This window comes from Myxocyprinus asiaticus, chromosome 29 (genome assembly GCF_019703515.2).
Source record: "Myxocyprinus asiaticus isolate MX2 ecotype Aquarium Trade chromosome 29, UBuf_Myxa_2, whole genome shotgun sequence".
Classification (NCBI taxonomy): Eukaryota; Metazoa; Chordata; class Actinopteri; order Cypriniformes; family Catostomidae; genus Myxocyprinus; species Myxocyprinus asiaticus.
In genome coordinates this window covers 6,328,729-6,348,556 of record NC_059372.1, presented here as the reverse complement: position 1 = coordinate 6,348,556, position 19,828 = coordinate 6,328,729, and the positions used below count along the sequence as shown (strand labels likewise).

Genomic DNA, 19,828 nt, shown 5'->3' with positions numbered 1-19,828 from the left:
GAAATGAGCGAAAAATCTTTGGATTAGGAAAGAAGGGGATGTTTATACGGCATCATGGAGCATCTCAGGACAAATGTATAGCCTTCATTTATATTCCTAACAGTGTTTGGAACATAAACTTTTGTACCCACAAAAGTTACTTCCTGGCTGTACTTTGAGTAATATGTAATAAATCATCTCCTCTGTAGATGTCTCTGGTACACTATATATTGTGAAGTTTCGTTGTGAGATTCTAAAACAAATTTTAATTATGAATGTCACGATATTAGAGTTTAAACCCATTTCCAGGAACCCCAGCTACCAGTGGCCATTTATTGAAACTGACTTCAAAGCCATAGACCTTATTCACAGCTTCGCCATCTTTGTTTTTTTGACGGGAATGACAACGAGGCTGTGAGGGATAGTTGTTTAAAGTGTTTTTGGATGGTTCTGCGGACAAAACATTGAAAAAACATATTTTCAAGAACATTCAGCAGACAAAGAACTCCAGACAACATGAGTTGTGGAAAATCAGATGTGATCTAGGAGCTTTTCAAATCAAAGATGTTGCTAGCGTGAATAAAGTCTATGGAAATGTTTCCTGACACTTTAAGATTAAAGTAGTTTCTTATTTTTCACATTTCAGTTTGAATAATCACTGTAGAAACAATTTAATTCAAATAACATTTTATTAAAAGTAGAAAGTCTTTTTATTTGTCAAATTTGTAACAGAACACAACAGGACTTCCCACTTCGGACTGCCCCTTTTCTTCAGGCATCACTCTTCCTCTCTGACTGAATAAACAGAAGTCTGTGTAGATAGATTTGTGATTTATGTTCTGGTAGCTACAGATGACTGGACGCACAGAACTTTGAGTCGGTTCTGGTTGGGTCTCTTCTATAGAAAGAGTCAAATCCATAGAATGACGGTCCATTTCCATATGCCCATAGGCTACAAATGTAAGAAAATAAATCCAAATTAAAAACGGAATTATTTCAGTTCACAAACTGATGGAGAAACAAATTATATTAAACATACCTCCACATGTAAAAACATATATCACCATCCTACAGATCCCAGAGAGACAGGAAAATTCTGCATGACAAGCCACTGAAGCCCCTGATAAAAACAGGTACACACTAAAATTAAGGACAATCTTTTCATGGAGAACCGCAGGGCGCGTATCGCAGCGCGCGCACTTCCCTGCAAGCTACTCGAGACTCGGGTCTGCGCACATTTCTACTCGAGACTTGGGACTGCGCACAGTTTGGATACCCATGCCCTGCTATTCGGACTGCTAAAGGGTCGTTTAATTGGTGTAAGAACTTTCCTCCATTCAATCTTTGTATATTTATGTTGTATATCAAGTTGATTTCGACATCTGATCATCAGCCACAGATTGACTGACCAGCAGTAAAAGTCCCGGTGCTCAGCCATCACTAATCAGAACTTTGTAAAGAGCCCTGTGTTATTAGTATTTGTAATAAACTAATCAGAAATGATCTCTTTGTGCTTTATCTTGTATATTGTTTATTTATTAAAGAAAAACAGCAACTCTACACCATATAACAAACCCGTCTTTTAGAGGTAGCATAAGTGTATACTTTATCTTATTTTTCAATATTTTTCATTTAGACATTTTCCAGCGTCTTTCATTGGTTATTTTTTCAATCCATTACTAAGAGAACACAATTAACAAACAGCTTAACAAATAGCCTGATGAATATAACAGTGCATTATTTTCAGCATGTAGGTTAAACAGCAATTATCTGTGTGCTCAATTTTGAACTTTACAACACACCTCGAACTACAAAATAAAAGCTTACAGGTGCAAATGAAAAAAAAACCTGTTTTGTTGGAGTTCTGCATGCTCAGTCGGTCGGTTACAGTTCAGGATACCACACGATGCGTCCACCTTAATTTGTTGTCAGAAGTGCTATGGCATGAGATTAGAGGAAGCCTCTTTACACTATGTGGTAGAGGGAGGGGCCACGAAAACGATTCGTCCAAAATTCGTCCAGAAGATCCATCTATGAGATAAGCACTAGGAGTGTGTAGCGAAGCATGCGCAATATAAATGATCAATTCTTTTATTTAAAATTGCGCTTTAACAACATGTAATGCTTTAAAACCTGAATTCAGCAGAAGATCTATCTATGATACATAAAGCATGCATAGTATAAAGCAGAGCCGTCCCCTACATAGGCGGTTACCTAGGGCACAACATGACGCATGAGAGTTTTTGTTTTGTTTTTTTGTTTGTTTGTTTTTTTTGTCGGAAGTTCGCCCTCTCGTGACGACTGTGCGCCCCTCTACCCATATATTGAGCACTAGCACTACGCGATTTTATTATAATCTGATCCTTATCATATGTGGACAAAATGAGTGAAAAAAGAACCAAATTATGAAGAAAAAAAGAGCAGTATAAAGGTAAGAATCACAAGTTAACGATTGGTCATGTCAGCCATTGATGTTTATTTCGTTTTAGTCTATTACTTTGAAATAGCGTATTTAGGACCTCTGAACTGGCACGGACACTGTGAGCCGTTTTTGCTTGTTTTATTTAAGTTTAGTGCAAGTTAAGTGCAGTGCATTTTCTTTAAAATAAACTTAAGCTTTTGCAATGTTGTTTTAATTTCAGTTATATTGCTGCTTGCTTTCACTTCACCAAAAAACTCCTAAGTGTCTTCTTTTAAAAGAGATCATGATTAGGATTGTAGTCTAAAGCATTCATGCTAAGCACCCTCAAACGAACCTTAGAGCACCCTCAATAGCAGACCAGGGCAAACTGCTGCCCGCGGGTCGATTTATCATGAATGTTTTTTATTAGATCTTTCATTTATCTGGCTTTGGGACCTATCGCGCATCCACAAGCTTTTAATATGTTCAGGGTTGCCAGATAATAGATGCAACACCACAATCAGAGATTTATACATGCACAAATAGGAAATATTTCGCCTTATGTCATACTTAATTTATGCAATCTGGCAACCATCCCCTCTTCGAAAAAAATAAAAAACTTAGTGCTCAATAGTACAATATTCTGCTCAAAGAAAAGTGTGATGCAGCCACTCCTTATCCATTCGTGATGCTGTGTGTGCTGTTTAATGCCAAGTCTGCGAGCAAACCTTTTCAGTGATGAACTTTAGTAAAATCCCAATAGATCTTCACATCAGTCGCACACTGAGGGGACACGCGAGCAGAACCAAAGTGAGAGAGGAAAATGTTTGTTCTTTGTGTTATTTGTGAAATGCTGAAGTCCCTCACACCTGTATGTGAATGTTACTCTGGCAGTAATCATTTATCAGTGTCATGCAGCCTGTTTTATTCAGCTGAATGGGATGCCAAATAAACCATTGACGAGTCTCACATCATGACCCATGAGCGTGTAAATGGGTTGATAATGGTAGAATCTATAATTTCCGAATATTTTATTTTACTATTAAACCAGACTCCTGATGTACAGTGTTAAATTGAATACTGAATTACCACAGCATTGAAGTATGGTCAAATAAACAATTCATCATTTTATTCAGCCTTTATTCAGTTTTACTAACACATGATAGAAAAGTAGCAGCAAAACTTCAAGCAATCACAGAATGCACCCTTCAGAAAACACTTCAGAAAATTGTGCATCATTCATTGAGTGCATGAGTGCACTACTACTTCTGGGATTAAAAGATACAACTATACAGAACTTTTTATCTTCTCTCTTCCATGTTCTACTTAACAGCTGATGTGGACCCTGAACCAAAATACCTGCACACCCCTGCTCAACTGAATATGTAAGACTGATACTGTAAATTGGCAAGCAGATTTCCTTGAATCCCAGCAAACACACAAAAATCCCTGCATTTGCTACAATTGCTGCATCAACACTTATAACCGTGTATGATTGTGCAAATCAGTATATCCTAATCTGCAGGCGCAGCATTTTGCTGTCATTTTCAGCAACTGATCATGTGAAAAAAAAGAAGCAATAAATGTTTTGTACATTAAAAACTGATATTTACGTTGTTTTAGTAGCATTAAACATAATTTAATGTATTTAAAAAAAATTGTCATTACGATACATCTCTACTTTATACAGAGCACCCCCACTATTTTCAGAAGCTCCCTCAGTGATTTTGATCTGGGACAGGGTCTGGTTCAAGAACACTTTACATTCTCAAATTTAGCACAGTTTAAAGAAGAAGAAGTTTCTTCGTTTTACATAAGCAGGAATATTCCTATAGATGAGTACTCTATGGAGCATTTAAACCTTTATGGAACATCTTAACTTTTTTGGAATGAAGTCTTAACCAGTTAATAACCTTCATCTCTGATGTGAATATAAATGTGGTCAACTTTAAGAGACGGAAAGAAGAGCTCCGACGTGATTACATCACTCAGGACAAGAACTTAACTAAAATCAGATAAAGTAAATAAATACATGAGAATCACGTGTGAATCAAGAAGTGGAAAGTGTTTGTCATTAGAGTCGAGACCACGGCCATCCGATCTGAAATCACACCGTGATTCATAAGGTTTACACTTTAGAAATATTGGCTGCACAGATTCATAAATTTGTTGTAATTTTGGATATCTTTATTTAAAATGTCGCTTTATCCTTGTGCCTTTTGGATAATCACTCGTAAAAGCATATTCGGATGAATCCGTTATTCGTTTTGAAGTCATTATTCGTGCCTTTCTGAATAAGGTTTTCGGCTTCGGGCACATCCCTAATAGGCACTATGCATTTGTAGCCTATTATGCAATATGCAATTTGTGACTGACATGTCAATAGACTTTAGGCTGCAGTAGCTGATTTAAATGAGCCATTGGTGGAAGAAGAAGAAGAAGAAGAGGAAGAAGAAGAAAGAGAGGGAGTTGCCCATTGCATCTCACTCTTATCTCCTTGTTAACCATATTTAAGTTATTTATTTATGCCTATTTAAGTTTTAAACTTCAGGTACACTTTACTGATATGTGTACAGACATATCATATGTATGTCTTCTTAAAGAATCGGTTTAAGAACATTATTTTGCCATTGTAGTTATGCTTTTAAAAGAAGGAAAATATTCAGTTTCATGTGTCAAGTAAATTTAGACCTTTCACGGTGCATAAGCAGACGTCGAAGCCTATTGATTTCAAGGCGATTTTTAAATAATTTTTAACCTCTGAAATAGTGTTCAATGTGACTTTACAAAGATAAACATTCATACAATTTATTAAACATCCCTTAGTATCCCCAAGATACGTTTAAGTTACACTTGGATTTAAGAGCGTTTCAAAGCTCTCGTTTTGGGAAATGCAGATAGAGATTAAGTGTAATTTAAGTGCTACTAACTTTCTCCTTAATGCTTCGGCAGCCTATAGCCTACAGTCCCCGCTTTATTCCAGAGAAGGGCCATAATTGACAATCCACACTTCATTTCAGTAACAAAAATATACCCGCCCTACCTTCTAACATCTTTAAAATGGGAGTATGGTATGTTGGTATACTTTTTTAAGTCTCTTATAGAAAACGAAGCACCCTTCAGAGTAATAAGTTCATTAAATGAGAGAAGTTCCCCTTGATTATTGAAGAGATCAGAAATAAAAAAGGACATTTTGTGCCACCCATTCCTTAAAAAAAAGTGATTTGTTCCCAGACAGAACATTTTCATTATTCCAGATAATACAAGTGTGGAGGGAGAAATTATGTTTAAATGCAGTCTTCCAGGATTCAATAAAAATTTGAAAGTTTACTACCAGGGTGTAAGTATATCTATGTGCATCGAACCAGTTCAAACTCTGACAAGTTTTCCTGTAAGGGGGTTAGCACCATCAGAAACCCTTCTTGGTGGATATCTATCAGCAACCGAACCAGGCGCCTCATTAAAATCTCCACCAAGTAAAACAAAGGCAGAAGGATATTTAATTTTTACATTAACTGTTTTAGAATTATATCATCAAATAGAGCTACATTTAACGAACCCATATATCTGAACCATTATATAAATACTACTATCTATATGGGTCACTAAAATTATCCATCTCCCTGTCCCTGAAGAAAAAGTCTCAGTGACCTTTCCTTGAAACCCACTATTAATTAACACAGCGATCCCTCCTGATTAACTGCACCCATGACAGAACAAAACAGTGCTCCCCCTCTGGTTCAACCAGAGCTTTTTTTGAATATGATAAAGATGTCTTCCTCTTTCCTCCTCATTCCAAAGTTCTTGCCATTTCCCTTTTATAGCTGTTCTGATTTTGGCCTTAAATTCTTCTTTACTTAGTGGGATATTCATTTCTATATGTGATAATTTCAGCGCCTGCTTTGCTAAATGATCAACTTCCTCATTACCATCCACTCCCACGTGTGCTGGAACCCACAGGAAACACATCTTAATTCCTAACTTATTTACTCTATACATACTTAAAAGAATTTCATATAAAATGTCTTGTCTTGAGGAACTCCCGCTAATAAGGCTTGATAAAGCAGAGAATGAATCTGAGCATATCACCGCATTCATTGGCCGAGTGTCCTCCATCCACCTGATAGCCAATAATACTGCTACCATCTCTGTTGAATAAACTCCTACTTGGTCAGATACTCTTTTACCAGTTTGAACTTGAAAATGTGGGAAATATACAGCTGCTGAAGCTCGACCTGTTTCAGGATCTTTAGAACCATCAATGAAAATTGTAAGCATTGTGTAGTAATTCTGCTCTAGATACTGTTTATCCATTGCATCCTTTGCTAGTACTCTATCTTTATCATTAATAATTTCTTGCAGATTAAGATCTACTAATGGTAAAAGGAATAGCCAAGGTGAAATAGGTGGCACTTCTACTGTGGGGCTCACATCTACATTTATTATTCCACATAATTGGGCTTCTTCTTCTGGAATCCATCCAAAACTCTTAACTTGGTTGACGCATATTCCCAGCATTTTAATTGGATGAGTTTCATAGTTTCACTTTACTGTTATCCAGTAAATCAACATTAACTTTAGTCTTCTAATATCAAGAGGCAGTTCACTCATTTCTACCTGTTAGGCAGGAATAGGAGAAGATCTGATTGCACCACAACATATACGTAATGTCTGTGACTGAATTATTTCTACTTTCTGCAGCAAAGTTTTAGACACAGACCCATATGCTATACATCCATAATCTAGTTGACCTAAAAAATGCACAATATATTCTCTTCAATGAGTGACGCCTGGCACCCCAATCCACCCCAGCTAAACATCTTAAGATATTTAAAACTTTTATGCATTTATCAACTATTTTTGTATGTGAATTGCAAATGTCAGTTTTGTGTCTAGCCATACCCCCAGATATCTCATCACATTCACTTGTTCTAAAGGTTTGTCCTATAGCTGTAATCTTACACTAGGACATTCTCTCTTTTTTGAAAAACAAATAACCTGTGTTTTCGACACTGATAAACGAAGTCCCCATTTATCAGTCCATTTTTCCACCTCGTTAATTGCACTCTGCATGCTTTTAGCCACATACGAAACATTCCTCCCTATTTCACCTCTGGAGTCCTTCGTTCTTTTGTCACGTGACAGCCGTATACGCTATGCGCATACGGCTGTCACGTGACAAAAGAACGAACGACTAGAACAAGAAGATTCCAGAGGGGAACTAATCATTTCTGTTTCTTATAATTTGTCCTTGGCTGCATTATCAATTTTTCCTTATTGGGACTATAATCAAAGTTTGCGTAAGTAGACGTGTTTGGTGGGATTTGGCTATTGAAAATGTAACATTTTAATTCTGCTCAAATGAACGAAATGACTTGAATAAAGATTCGTTCATTTTGCTGAACGAGACTCAAAGATTCAAGTCAGTAAAATGATCTGATCTTCCCATCACAACAAACAACCCTTCATCCATCTCCTGCTCACTTCCGGAATCTACGTTACTACCCATTTCTACTACATACACACATCTCGTGGTTAAGGCCCACGACTGAGCAAAAAACAAGACTGAGCTCCGACTTCCGTAAATGGAACGCACCAATAGAGCTTGGTAACGTGACGTCAACGCAACGGTGCGCCGCGGTGGCTGATGGGTAGTGTCGCCATATTGTGATGCCATCGCGGTACCGGTGTTAAAACGGCAGACGGGGCGGTCGCGCAAGATGGCGACCGGTGAGGAGGTTGTTTTGAGAAGCTGAGGATAAAAGTTTGTTCCTTCACTTTAAATTGTTCTTTTTGTTTAATAAATTGGCCAGTCACGGACATCCAGATGTAAGGTCTTATAACTAATTATAAAGTTAATCAGGTGCTGTAACTTTTTCTTCAACTTTGCAACTCGCCGATGTGTAACCCAATAAGCTTCCATGGCGGAAAAACGGAAAGAGAGAGAAAGTAAAACCAAAGAAAAAAGCCTAACAAAGTCGCTAACAAAGATGAAAAGCAAAGATGATGAAGTACACATTTGCGGCACTGACATTCAAGCATTGCACTCATATTCGGTGCATAACACTTCATTTGCTACATTACCGGATTCGACCCCCAGCACTCCTGATCCGAAGAAAGGTAAACATGAACCTTCCTTGTCTGAAATTCAAGAAAACATCGTGCGATGCATAAATGAGAGAGTCAACGGATTAGAGGAACTCTTAAGGGCAAATACGGTGAGCATTGAAGCTCTGAAGAAAACGACAGAATTCCTCTTCAATGAAGTAAAAGACGTCAAAGAAGACATGAAAAATGTTAAGGAGGAGATGAAGATAAATCATGAGGTCAGCGGTGCACATGGTAAGAAAATATCGGAGATTGAAGCCAGGCTTAACGAGGTAGAACATTACAAAAGAAGATGGAATCTGAGAATGTATGGACTAGTGGAACAGGCAGGCGAAGACATAAAGGCACGAGTGGTAGATATTTGTTGTGCAGTTCTTCCAGAACTTACCAGCAAACTTCAACAAGATGTAGATATCGTACACCGGCTTGGAAGAAAACTTGAAGGAAATGCCGTGAAAGCGAGAACCGTCATCATCCAGTTTGTGTCCAGATCCTCACGTGATATGCTTTGGAAAGCTGCGAAAACGAGTTCCTATCTGAAGACAAAGGAGATACGATTTGGAGAGGATTTAACAACTATGGACAAAGCCGTACGTAAACAACTGTGGCCAAAAGTGGAGGCTGCTCGGCAGGTAGGAAAGAAGGCTTACTTCGTCGGCGTACGAGCCTTCGTTGATGGAAAAGAGATATATGCCTAAATACTGAATACGATTGTGTGCAAATACAGTACCTTGAATAAGAAATGCATGTGGTCACAACTTTAGTGGACTATGTGTCTTTAACAAGTACAGTCATTACGTGGAATGGACTACGTTGAGGACAGAAATGCTCATACAGATATTATTGAAATATATCCAAAATGTTCATATGCTGTACATCAGAGTTCTTAAAGATCTTAAGTTAAGTATTATTAAGGTCAATATGGGTTGTAGTTACATTATTGAGGTGATGGGAACATATTTTGTTTCACTTTTGGTAAGGTATTGTTAATACAGCACATTGGTATCTTTGTCAGTTTGTTCTATAAATGTCAGGGGAATCCGTGATTTGCTGAAAAGGAAAGCAGTATTTTTATTTTGCAAGAAATTTAAATGTGACTTTTATTATATTCAAGAAACACATGCTTCTTTGTCAGATTATAATTTTTGGAAGAGTCAATGGGGGGATGATTTATGGATGTCATATGGGAATAATCGATCAGCTGGTGTTGCAGTTTTAAAAGGTACATTTAAAGGGAAAATAATTCAAACTAAATTGCATGACTCAGGTCGATGGGTGATATTGGTAATAGAAAAGAATGCTGAAATTTTTATTTTGGGAAATGTCTATGCAACAAACTTTACCACGCAAAATAAAGCTTTTTTTTTTACATTTCGAAGATCAGATTCAAAAAATAATAGAAAAGTTTAGCAATGCAAAATTAGTAATTGGGGGAGATTTTAATACAATATGGGATTCTGAAAAGGATTGTTTTCCTCCTCGTCCAAATGTCAGGTCTGTTCTTCCAGAATTGAATAATTTATGTTCTACTTTTGACTTAATTGATATATGGAGACATAAGTATCCAGATAAAATTCAATTTACATGGTGTAAAAGGAACCTTACTCAGCAGTCACGTATAGATTATTGGTTAATTTCAAGGTATTTAGTGAATTTTGTTAAAGAGGTCTCTATAGGGCCGTCTGTTCTTACAGATCACAAACGCATTTTTCTCTCACTAGATACAACAAAATCCAGTGACGTAAAAACAATTACGTACTGGAAAATGAACCAAAACATATTGAAAGATGAGCAGTTCAGAGAGGATGTTAAAAATATTATTATAGATTGTTGGAATGAGGCACATTCAACAAATACTTTCGGTTTAAATTGGGAATTAATGAAATATAAAATAAGAGCTTTAGCCATAAGGAGAGGAAAAGAAATGGCAAAACAGAGGAAAAAAAATGAAGAAAAAATTATATGTGAAATAATAAATCTCTCTGGAAATTGCAATTTAGATCAAGAAGGGAAAAATAAATAATTACAATTACAATTAGATTTAGATAAAATATATGAATATAAAGCAAAGGGTGCCTTTATTAGATCAAGGAAGAAATGGTTAGAGGAAGGAGAAAAAAGTACAAAATATTTTTTTAACATGGAAAAAAGAAATGTAGAACTCACATCTATGGTCAAACTGAGTATTAATGGACAGTTAACAGAAAATATTATGGAAATATCAAGATATGTGGCAAAATTTTATGAGAAATTGTATTCTTATGACGACAAATTGAGTAATGCACAGTCATTCTTGGATTCTATTAAAGAGGATGCTAAAAGGATAAGTGAGTCTTCTATGAAAATGTGTGACCAAGAGATATCTCTAAATGAAGTACTTCATTGTATTAACAAACTTAAAGACAATAAGTCACCCGGGAATGATGGTTTAATTAGCGAATTTTATAAATATTTCCAAAACGAGTTGTCACCTTTTTTGTTAGCTGTATTTAGAGAGGCTATACAATACGGTTATTTACCAAGTTCACTGAGACAAGGTTTGATAACTTTATTACCAAAGCCCAATAAAAATTTATTACTTTTAGAAAATTGGCGCCCGATTACATTGATTAATAATGATGCAAAAATTTTCGCAAGTATATTTGCTGAAAGACTAAAGGATTGTATTGATCCCATTATTGATGATTGTCAGTCGGGATTTATGAAAGGTCGACACATTTGTAATAATATAAGGCTCATTTTGGATTTAATTGATTACAACGATTTTATTACAGATAATAGTTTTATTTTGTTTGTTGATTTTTTTAAAGCATTTGATACTATTGATCATAATTTCATGTTGGAGACCTTAAATTTTTTTGGTTTTGGAGAATTGCTCCCAATTAGCGGACGATACTACCCTTTTTTTGCAAAATGATAATTGAAATAAAAAAAGCTATTGATTGTCTTCATACTTTCTCATCTGTATCTGGTTTATTTTTAAACATCAAAAAATGTGTTTTGTTTCCTTTGAGAACTTGTAACGTTGATAACATACATGGTATACCAGTGAAGGAGGTGGTAGATTATTTAGGTATCAAGATCTGTAAAGATCAGAAGGAGAGAAATAATTTGAATTTTACACCAATTATTGGGAAAATTAAACAAAAATTAAATTCATGGTTAATGAGAGATCTATCATTGAAAGGTAGAATATTATTATCTAAAACTGAAGGGTTATCGCGCTTAGTTTATACAGCTCTTGCATTAGACGTTCCACAATCAGTTATAAAAGAAGTAGATACTGTTTTGTTTAATTTCATCTGGAAGAACAGACCGCACTATTTAAAAAAGACGATTCTGTGCAGTCCAATTGAAGAAGGTGGTCTGAATGTACTTGATTTTAATACTGCTAATTGCGTATTTAAGAATAAATGGATAAATAATTATTTATGCTTTAAAGACAAAATATGGAACATTATACCTGACCTGATTTTTGGAAAGTTGGGAGATTTGGAATTTTTTTTGAGATGTAATTTTGATGTAAATAAGGTTCCGATAAAGCTATCTTGTTTTCATAGACAGGCTTTTTTGTTATGGATGCTCATTTATAAACATAACTTCTCTCCACACAAATGTGTAATATGGAATAACAAGAATATTGTGTTTAAAAACAAATCTTTATTTTTTAGAAACTGGTATGATAACGGTATTGTACTGGTGAGACAGTTATTTAAGAGTAATGGACAACTTTTTAATTATTGTGAATTCCTTAATTACTATAAGATTCCGGTGACTGCTAAAGAGTTTGCAATAGTTTTTGATGCCATTCCTGGTGGCCTTATTCAACTCTTATCGGGTGATATATCCTCTGAGTGTATTTCTGTATATAATACTCAGATAAGTATTAATGGTGTGGAGATTTTAGATAAAATTTAACAACTTATTTATAAAAACAATATGCAGAAATACATCGTTACCTAAAAGCAAACCATATTGGAATTCATTGTATAATCAGATTGAATGGAAAAAGGTCTGGAAGTTACCTAGTAAATACTGTCTCACCAATAAAGTTAAAGAAGTCACGTATAAAATTATTCATTTAATTTACCCAGTGAGACAAGTAGTCTCAAGATTTTTTAGGGACACGAAGACTACATGTGTTTTTTGTGACTTAGAGGAAGAATCCATAAAACACTTATTCTTTGAATGTGTGTTTACCCAACTTTTTTGGATTGATATTGAATATTTAATACTTAAACACACAAAATTAAAGATTCGACTAACTGGTAAAGATATATTTTTATTATTGAAGAATAAGAGTTTGGAACAAAATTTAGTGATAAATCTGTTAATTATATATGGTAAATACCATATACACAAACAAAAATGGGCAAACAATAAACCTAACATCATACCATTTAAAACTGAACTGATGCATTATATTGAGACTCTAAAAGATATAAGAAATAAAAAAGGCAAAACGAATGTATAGAATACTTGAAACCTTTTCTCTTGTTAATTCATTTTAAGTTATCCCCTGGTTTTATTTGGTTAATTATTATTTGTTATTGTTTATTCTTTCTTTATAATTTTACTTTTTGTTGCTACTATAATTGTATCAGAGTTCATTGTGATCATTGTATGTATATTTTGTTGTAAGTGTTCTTGTTCTGTAATAAAAAAAAAAAAAAAAAAAAAAAAAAAAAAACGGCAGACAGGAATCAGGCCCTGCGCTAATTAAAAGCATACAGATACATTTCGACTACTTTTAAAGTCATGGGGAGAACTTGTTGTGTTGGTTGTAATGTCCGTTCACACGACCGACAATGTAAGAAATTAGACAACGGATTGTCTTTCTTTAGCTTTCCCACATGGAGGAAGAATCAAGGAAGCAATGTGTCTGATGTAACATAGAGACGACGGTTGTCTTGGATATCAGCCGTAAGACGTAAAGACATCAAGTTTTCCAGCATCCCAAGATCGTTAAAAGTGTGTTGCAGACATTTTTATTCAGGTGAGTGTCAAAGTATTAAATACATTTACTCAACACTGTGCCACAATTTGTCTGGACCAAGCAGTAGTAGTTGTCAGCCTGGGTCTATTTTTTTCATTCTCAAAACCCAACCAAACTGCAGTTTTTATCTATCTAGCTAAATTTTATTTAAGGAAATAAGATGTGTTATGTCTTTAATATGCATCTTAATATGTATCTTTTGTGCTGGTTAAATATAAGTTGTTTCATTGCAGTATTTTTGTTTTGTATTTACTTATTGATGTCTTCTTGAAGGTAAACCAGTATATGAAATTGGTTCACATCCTGACTGGGCTCCACCACTGCACCTGGGACACTCTGAAGTGCGTGCTGCAGAGTCAGACTGGTATTCTCATCGATTACAATGAAAACAAATGAGCGTGCCAGTAGCAGGAGACAACAGTGAATCCCAAATGCTGGGAGAAACTACTGCAGAAGATGAGGAAGAAATAAACCAGGTGGGAGCAGCACAAGAAAAGGAAGATGATGACCAGACAGAGTCTGCCACGGTGGCAGCAGATGCTGGAGGTGGTGACCAGGCAGAGGTGGGAACTGTAGAAGATGATGAATGTGGAGAACGGACAGATGAGGAAGGTGGAAACCAGGAAGAATGTGAAGTGGCACATGAACCAACAGCTAGAGACAAAGAACAGAATGTCAATTCTGTCAGCACAACAGTGCAGAAATCAACCGAACTGTGGCCTTCTTAACAAACTGTTACCAGGTGACAGTGTTAGCTGATCGAGGCTTCGATATCAAGGATAGTGTGGGAATGTGTGCAGAGGTCAAAGTTCCTGCATTCACTAAAGGAAGATGTCAACTGGATGCTAAGGATGTGGAAAATACGAGCGATAGTACACGTGAGGATTCATGTTGAAAGGGTGATTTGAGAGGGTAGTATGTGCAACAAGTACACAATATTACATAAGAGAATACCAATTAGTTTGTTACTGCCATGTGAGGGGGAGATGACACTTCTTGACAAGATAGTGAATGTTTGCTGTGTACCTCTTAACATGTCCCAGTGTGATTGTAAAACCAGATGAAAATGAAAAATGTGCATGTTAATGTGTGCGATTCATTTTACTGTTGTAAATATTTATATTACTGTTATAGACATTTATATTAGTTTTTTTGATTACATGTTTGTATACTTAAATACTTCTATAGAAAAGAGATGACAATATGATTTTGTACAAACTGGTTTAATAAAAATGAAATTGCAAGTACAAAAACAACAGTTTTTGGGTGGTTGAAATTGAGCTGAATTTCTTCAGCAATAAAATGTAAACATGTCTGAGTAAACATCTTCAGAAAGTGCAACAAAAAAGGTTACAACTTAAAGCAACACATCAACCACATACACTATATTGCCAAAAGTATTCGCTCATCTGCCTTTAGACGCATATGAACTTAAGTGACATCCCATTCTTAATCCATAGAGTTTAATATGACGTCGGCCCACCCTTTGCAGCTATAACAGCTTCAACTCTTCTGGGAAGGCTTTCCACAAGGTTTAGGAGTGTGTTTATGGGAATTTTTGACCATTCTTCCAGAAGCACATTTGTGAGGTCAGACACTGATGTTGGACGAGAAGGCCTGGCTCGCAGTCTTCGCTCTAATTCATCCCAAAGGTGCTCTATCGGGTTGAGGTCAGGACTCTGTGCAGGCCAGTCAAGTTCTTCCACACCAAACTCGCTCATCCATGTCTTTATGGACCTTGCTTTGTGCACTGGTGCGCAGTCATGTTGGAACAGGAAGGGGCCATCCCCAAACTGTTCCCACAAAGTTGGAAGCATGGAATTGTCCAAAATCTCTTGGTATGCTGAAGCATTCAGAGTTCCTTTCACTGGAAATAAGGGACCAAGCCCAGCTCCTGAAAAACAACCCCACACCATAATCCCCCCTCCACCAAACTTCACAGTTGGCACAATGCAGTCAGACAAGTACCGTTCTCCTGGCAACCGCCAAACCCAGACTTGTCCATCAGATTGCCAGATGGAGAAGCATGATTCGTCACTCCAGAGAACGCATCTCCACTGCTCTAGAGTCCAGTGGCGGCGTGCTTTACACCACTGCATCCGACGCTTTGCATTGCACTTGGTGATGTATGGCTTGGATGCAGCTGCTCGGCCATGGAAACCCATTCCATGAAGCTCTCTACGCACTGTTCTTGAGCTAATCTGAAGGCCACATGAACTTTGGAGGTCTGTAGCGATTGACTCTGCAGAAAGTTGGCGACCTCTGCGCACTATGCGCCTCAGCATCCGCTGACCCCGCTCTGTCATTTTACGTGGCCTACCACTTCGTGGCTGAATTGCTGTCATTCCCAATCGCTTCCACTTTGTTATAATACCACTGACAGTTGACTGTGGAATATTTAGTAGCGAGGAAATTTCACGACTGGACTTGTTGCACAGGTGGCATCCTATCACAGTACCACGTTGGAATTCACTGAGCTCCTGAGAGCGGCCCATTCTTTCACAAATGTTTGTAGAAGCAGTCTGCATGCCTAGGTGCTTCATTTTATACACCTGTGGCCATGGAAGTGATTGGAACACCTGAATTCAATTATTTGGATGGGTGAGCGAATACTTTTGGCAATATAGTGTATATGAACAATATAACTGCAAAAAAATTGTTGGAGTGAAGCAAAACTGAATTTTTCAAGTATCAATTATAAAAATGATCTAAGCAAAGTAAACATCTTAAAGATGCAACAAATACATTTTACAAATATGAGCAAGACTGCAAGAAGTGACAGTAGGGCTGTTAAGAATAAACTCAATATATATATACAGTGCAAGATCCAGACTACATGGCTGTGCAAGTGAGCTTATAGTAACTGTGGTGTGTTCTTTGAGTAATATTTGGCTACAAGCTCTGGAAGGCAAACTTTCTCAAAGAACTTTTGTGCTTTCTGTAGACGTAGATCCCAGAATTCCTGTTCTGGAAAGACCCATACTACAACAAAGTCCTTCAGAGTCCAAACAGCAAGGTCACAGTGGTTGGATCCAGTGACATTCAGTCGCTGAGAGTGCATAACCTGGACACAGACAAATGTGAATATTGTATCGTTAATGTATTCTCTACGTAACGTTGCCGGGTGTTCAAAGATGCTAAAAGAAAGAAAGCTGGTTCCTTCGTTCGGACGACAGTGTTTTCACTGTAGACAGGCTTATATGTACCCAACCATTGGTGAACTGAACATGGGCTTCCAAAGATTTATAATTACGAAATTGCCCAGCGGTATAGGCACTGACACCACACACAAGATAAGTAAAAATATCAGGAAAGGTGACGGGAGGTAAGGCGTCAGGGTCGCGGATCCACTGGTCTTTTGGGACTTCATAAGGATCGACATTTCAGATAATGTTGATTTTCTCAACATAACGTTTCTTGGCGTCCGGTAGGAGTTTGTCTCTATATAATCCATCTTGTTTTAAACCATTTTTAAGCACACTTAAAAATACTTGATAGTACATTGCGTGTCACTTTGTTTCCTGCTAATTCGCAGTATGGCGGATCCTCCCACAACACAAAATGACGTCGGTTGCTCCAATGATGGGAGCGGTTTCTTTCTTTTCTCCAAACTCATTGGTTGCCCCCAAAAGGAGCTCTAAAATACACTCCACCCTCTTTACAATGGGAGTGGTTACTCTCTTTTCTCCAAACTCATTGAAGGCACATTAAGAATGAATAATTCCACTACAAGAGGTAAGTTATTAAACTTGGTATAAAACATATTCATTTGTTTGAAAGATATTTTAATATTTGTGTACTCAAGAAAAAGTGCTTTGTAATTGTAAAAATAGCAAATTTGTTTTATTACCATTTTACATTGTAATGGCTTTCTAGTAGGAAAGAATCGAAAAATTTGTTGGAGAAATCAATGTAGTGAAACTATGTGTCGGCTAATTCTGAACGTCTTGTGTCATAATGTGTAAATTTGCTGTTTTATCAAAGATGGATAAAAAGAGATTTGCTTTGTTAGGTTGAATTGGATTGATATTTTGATTATGTTATGTTTTAATTATATGAATCAGAAATAATTGCATAAACAAAAACCAAGCCACCAAAAACTATTAATCAACGGGACATCATGTTATAACGCTTTAATTTATAATTATGACAAATAAAAAATACACAGTATACAAACTTGTAATAATCTTTAAATGTATCTGAAATATTTATAGTCATGCAGCACTAGATGGCGCAAAGATACTAGACAAGTAATTTTGGTGTATGACTGTGTCACGTGACTGTGTTCAACAGTTTTCTCCTGTCTTTCCGGGACCTGGAGGTTTATGATCTCTGTTTTCTCATGTGGAGGTATGTTTATGCATAATTAGTTTCTGCATGTAGAATTGATTTTAAATAATTCAGATTTTGATCTGTAATGTTTTTCTTACATGTGTAGCCAATGGGCATATGGAAACAGACCGTAAATCTATGGAGTTACCTCTCTCTATAGAAGAGACCCAAGCAGAACCGATCCAAAGTTCTGTTCATCTGTCCCACCAGACAAATGAATCTGAGCAGAGCTTCATGCAGACAGATAACTGCTGCTCATTCACCCATGGAGGAAGAGTATGATTCCTGATGAAGAGAAGCACTCTGAAGAGTTGACTGACACTTAAAACCTTTTAATTCATCCAAATTATATTTATCTACAAAGTCCTGTTACATTATGTGTTGCATTTTGGACAAATAAAAATGTTAATGAATTTACTTTGATATCTTGAAGTTTAATGTCGATTACCAGTGCAGTTTCACTCTATGGCCACTATCTGCATTGAGCTTCCTGAAAGTGACAGTTCATCCAAAAATGGAAAAAAAGATGATCGTAAAGATGATCAAAGTCATCTGGAAACCCAAGGACGGATTAAGGACCCAAGGACACCGTGGAGGTCCCCCATGACATGACTGTTCAACTTTATGTGCTGCTACAGGATGCTTGACTTGGTTGGATTTTTCAAATTGATGGAAGAAAAGTTTGGAGCAATGTCTTACATGGCCAGTAATATTAAGTTTTTAATTATGAACCGATCCAAAATCAAGCATTATCAATAGGGATGTGCGTGGTATTCAAATACCAAAAATCACTATTCAGTTATTCTGCACATGTTTCCGACGGAACCACACTACCACATGTAGTGTGGTTTACATCTTACCTCCGGGGCACTTGAGCACATATGCACACTTTTCAAAAACCAATAAGAACGTCACTTATTCTTGACACATTGAAAGATATAGAATTATATATATATATATATATATATATATGGAGTGAAAGATACAGATTGGTTCTGGGAAATTGCTTTTCAGTGATGAAGTTAAAACCCATCACAATCTGATTTAAATACAAAATATAATATCCCATTTGATGACCAAAAATACTGTCATTTTACAACGTGTTTTGTGTAAGTGCTTGTCTAATACACGGAATTCAACCAGTAGTTTAAGATGTGGAAATGAGCACATAAATGGGATACTTGTGACGTGATGAATCACAGTAGCATGTCAGATCAAAATGTAAGCAATTATTGTGTGAATAATGTCTACCATGAATCCCTGTCATCCCTTCATTATCAACTACCAGAATAATGTCATTAATAACTTAAATAAGTAGGATTATGAATCATATGGAATGAAATACAAACCTTTATTGCTTTGCAGTGATGACCCACCATCACATACACAACAACAGTCAAGTAACTAAAGTTTACTATGTAAACATTTTCTCATTACACAATATAATGATAATATTTGGTCAATTATGGCCCTTCTCTGGAATAAAGCGGGGACTGTAGGCTATAGGCTGCCGAAGCATTAAGTAGAAAGTTAGTAGCACTTAAATTACACTTTATCTCTATCTGCATTTCCCAAAAGCATCGCTACTTAAAAATTAAAAAGAAAGTCACATTGAACACTATTTCAGAGGTTAAAAATTATTTAAGAATAGCCTTGAAATAATAGGCTCCGACGTCTGCTTATGCAACGTGAAAGGTCTAAATTTACATGACACATGAAACTGAATATTTTCCTTCTTTTAAAAGCATAACTACAATGGAAAATTATGTTCTTAAACCGATTCTTTAAGAAGACATACATTTGATATGTATGTACACATATTAGTAAAGTGTACCTGAAGTTTAAAACTTAAATAGGCATAAATAAATAACTTAAATATGGTTAACAAGGAGATAAGAGTGAGATGCAATGAGCATTATTTCTAAAGTGTAAACCTTATGAATAAAAATACGCATATGGTGTGATTTTCGTTTGGATGGGTGCAGTCTCCACTCCATTTGCGGTCTTTACTC

At 36.3% G+C, this 19,828-nt stretch overlaps 1 protein-coding gene across 2 annotated transcripts; it reads left to right on the top strand.

The window, feature by feature from the left end:
• The first annotated feature begins 7,578 nt into the window (after positions 1 to 7,578).
• si:ch211-196c10.15 (uncharacterized) lies at positions 7,579 to 18,233 on the top strand. 2 transcript variants are annotated; one of them, XR_007893704.1, is made up of 4 exons: positions 7,593 to 13,484; positions 13,758 to 17,219; positions 17,778 to 17,834; positions 17,923 to 18,233. XR_007893704.1 is itself a non-coding variant. In XM_051661218.1 (3 exons), exons 1-2 carry the CDS (start codon positions 8,302 to 8,304, stop codon positions 17,811 to 17,813), a joined length of 855 nt encoding a protein of 284 aa, XP_051517178.1. In that variant the 5' UTR covers positions 7,579 to 8,301; the 3' UTR covers positions 17,814 to 17,834; positions 17,923 to 18,233. The 2 variants fall into 2 exon arrangements, 1 of the variants encoding a protein (XP_051517178.1); XM_051661218.1 differs by lacking the exon at positions 13,758 to 17,219 and having other exon boundaries at positions 7,579 to 9,120.
• Positions 18,234 to 19,828: the final 1,595 nt, after the last annotated feature.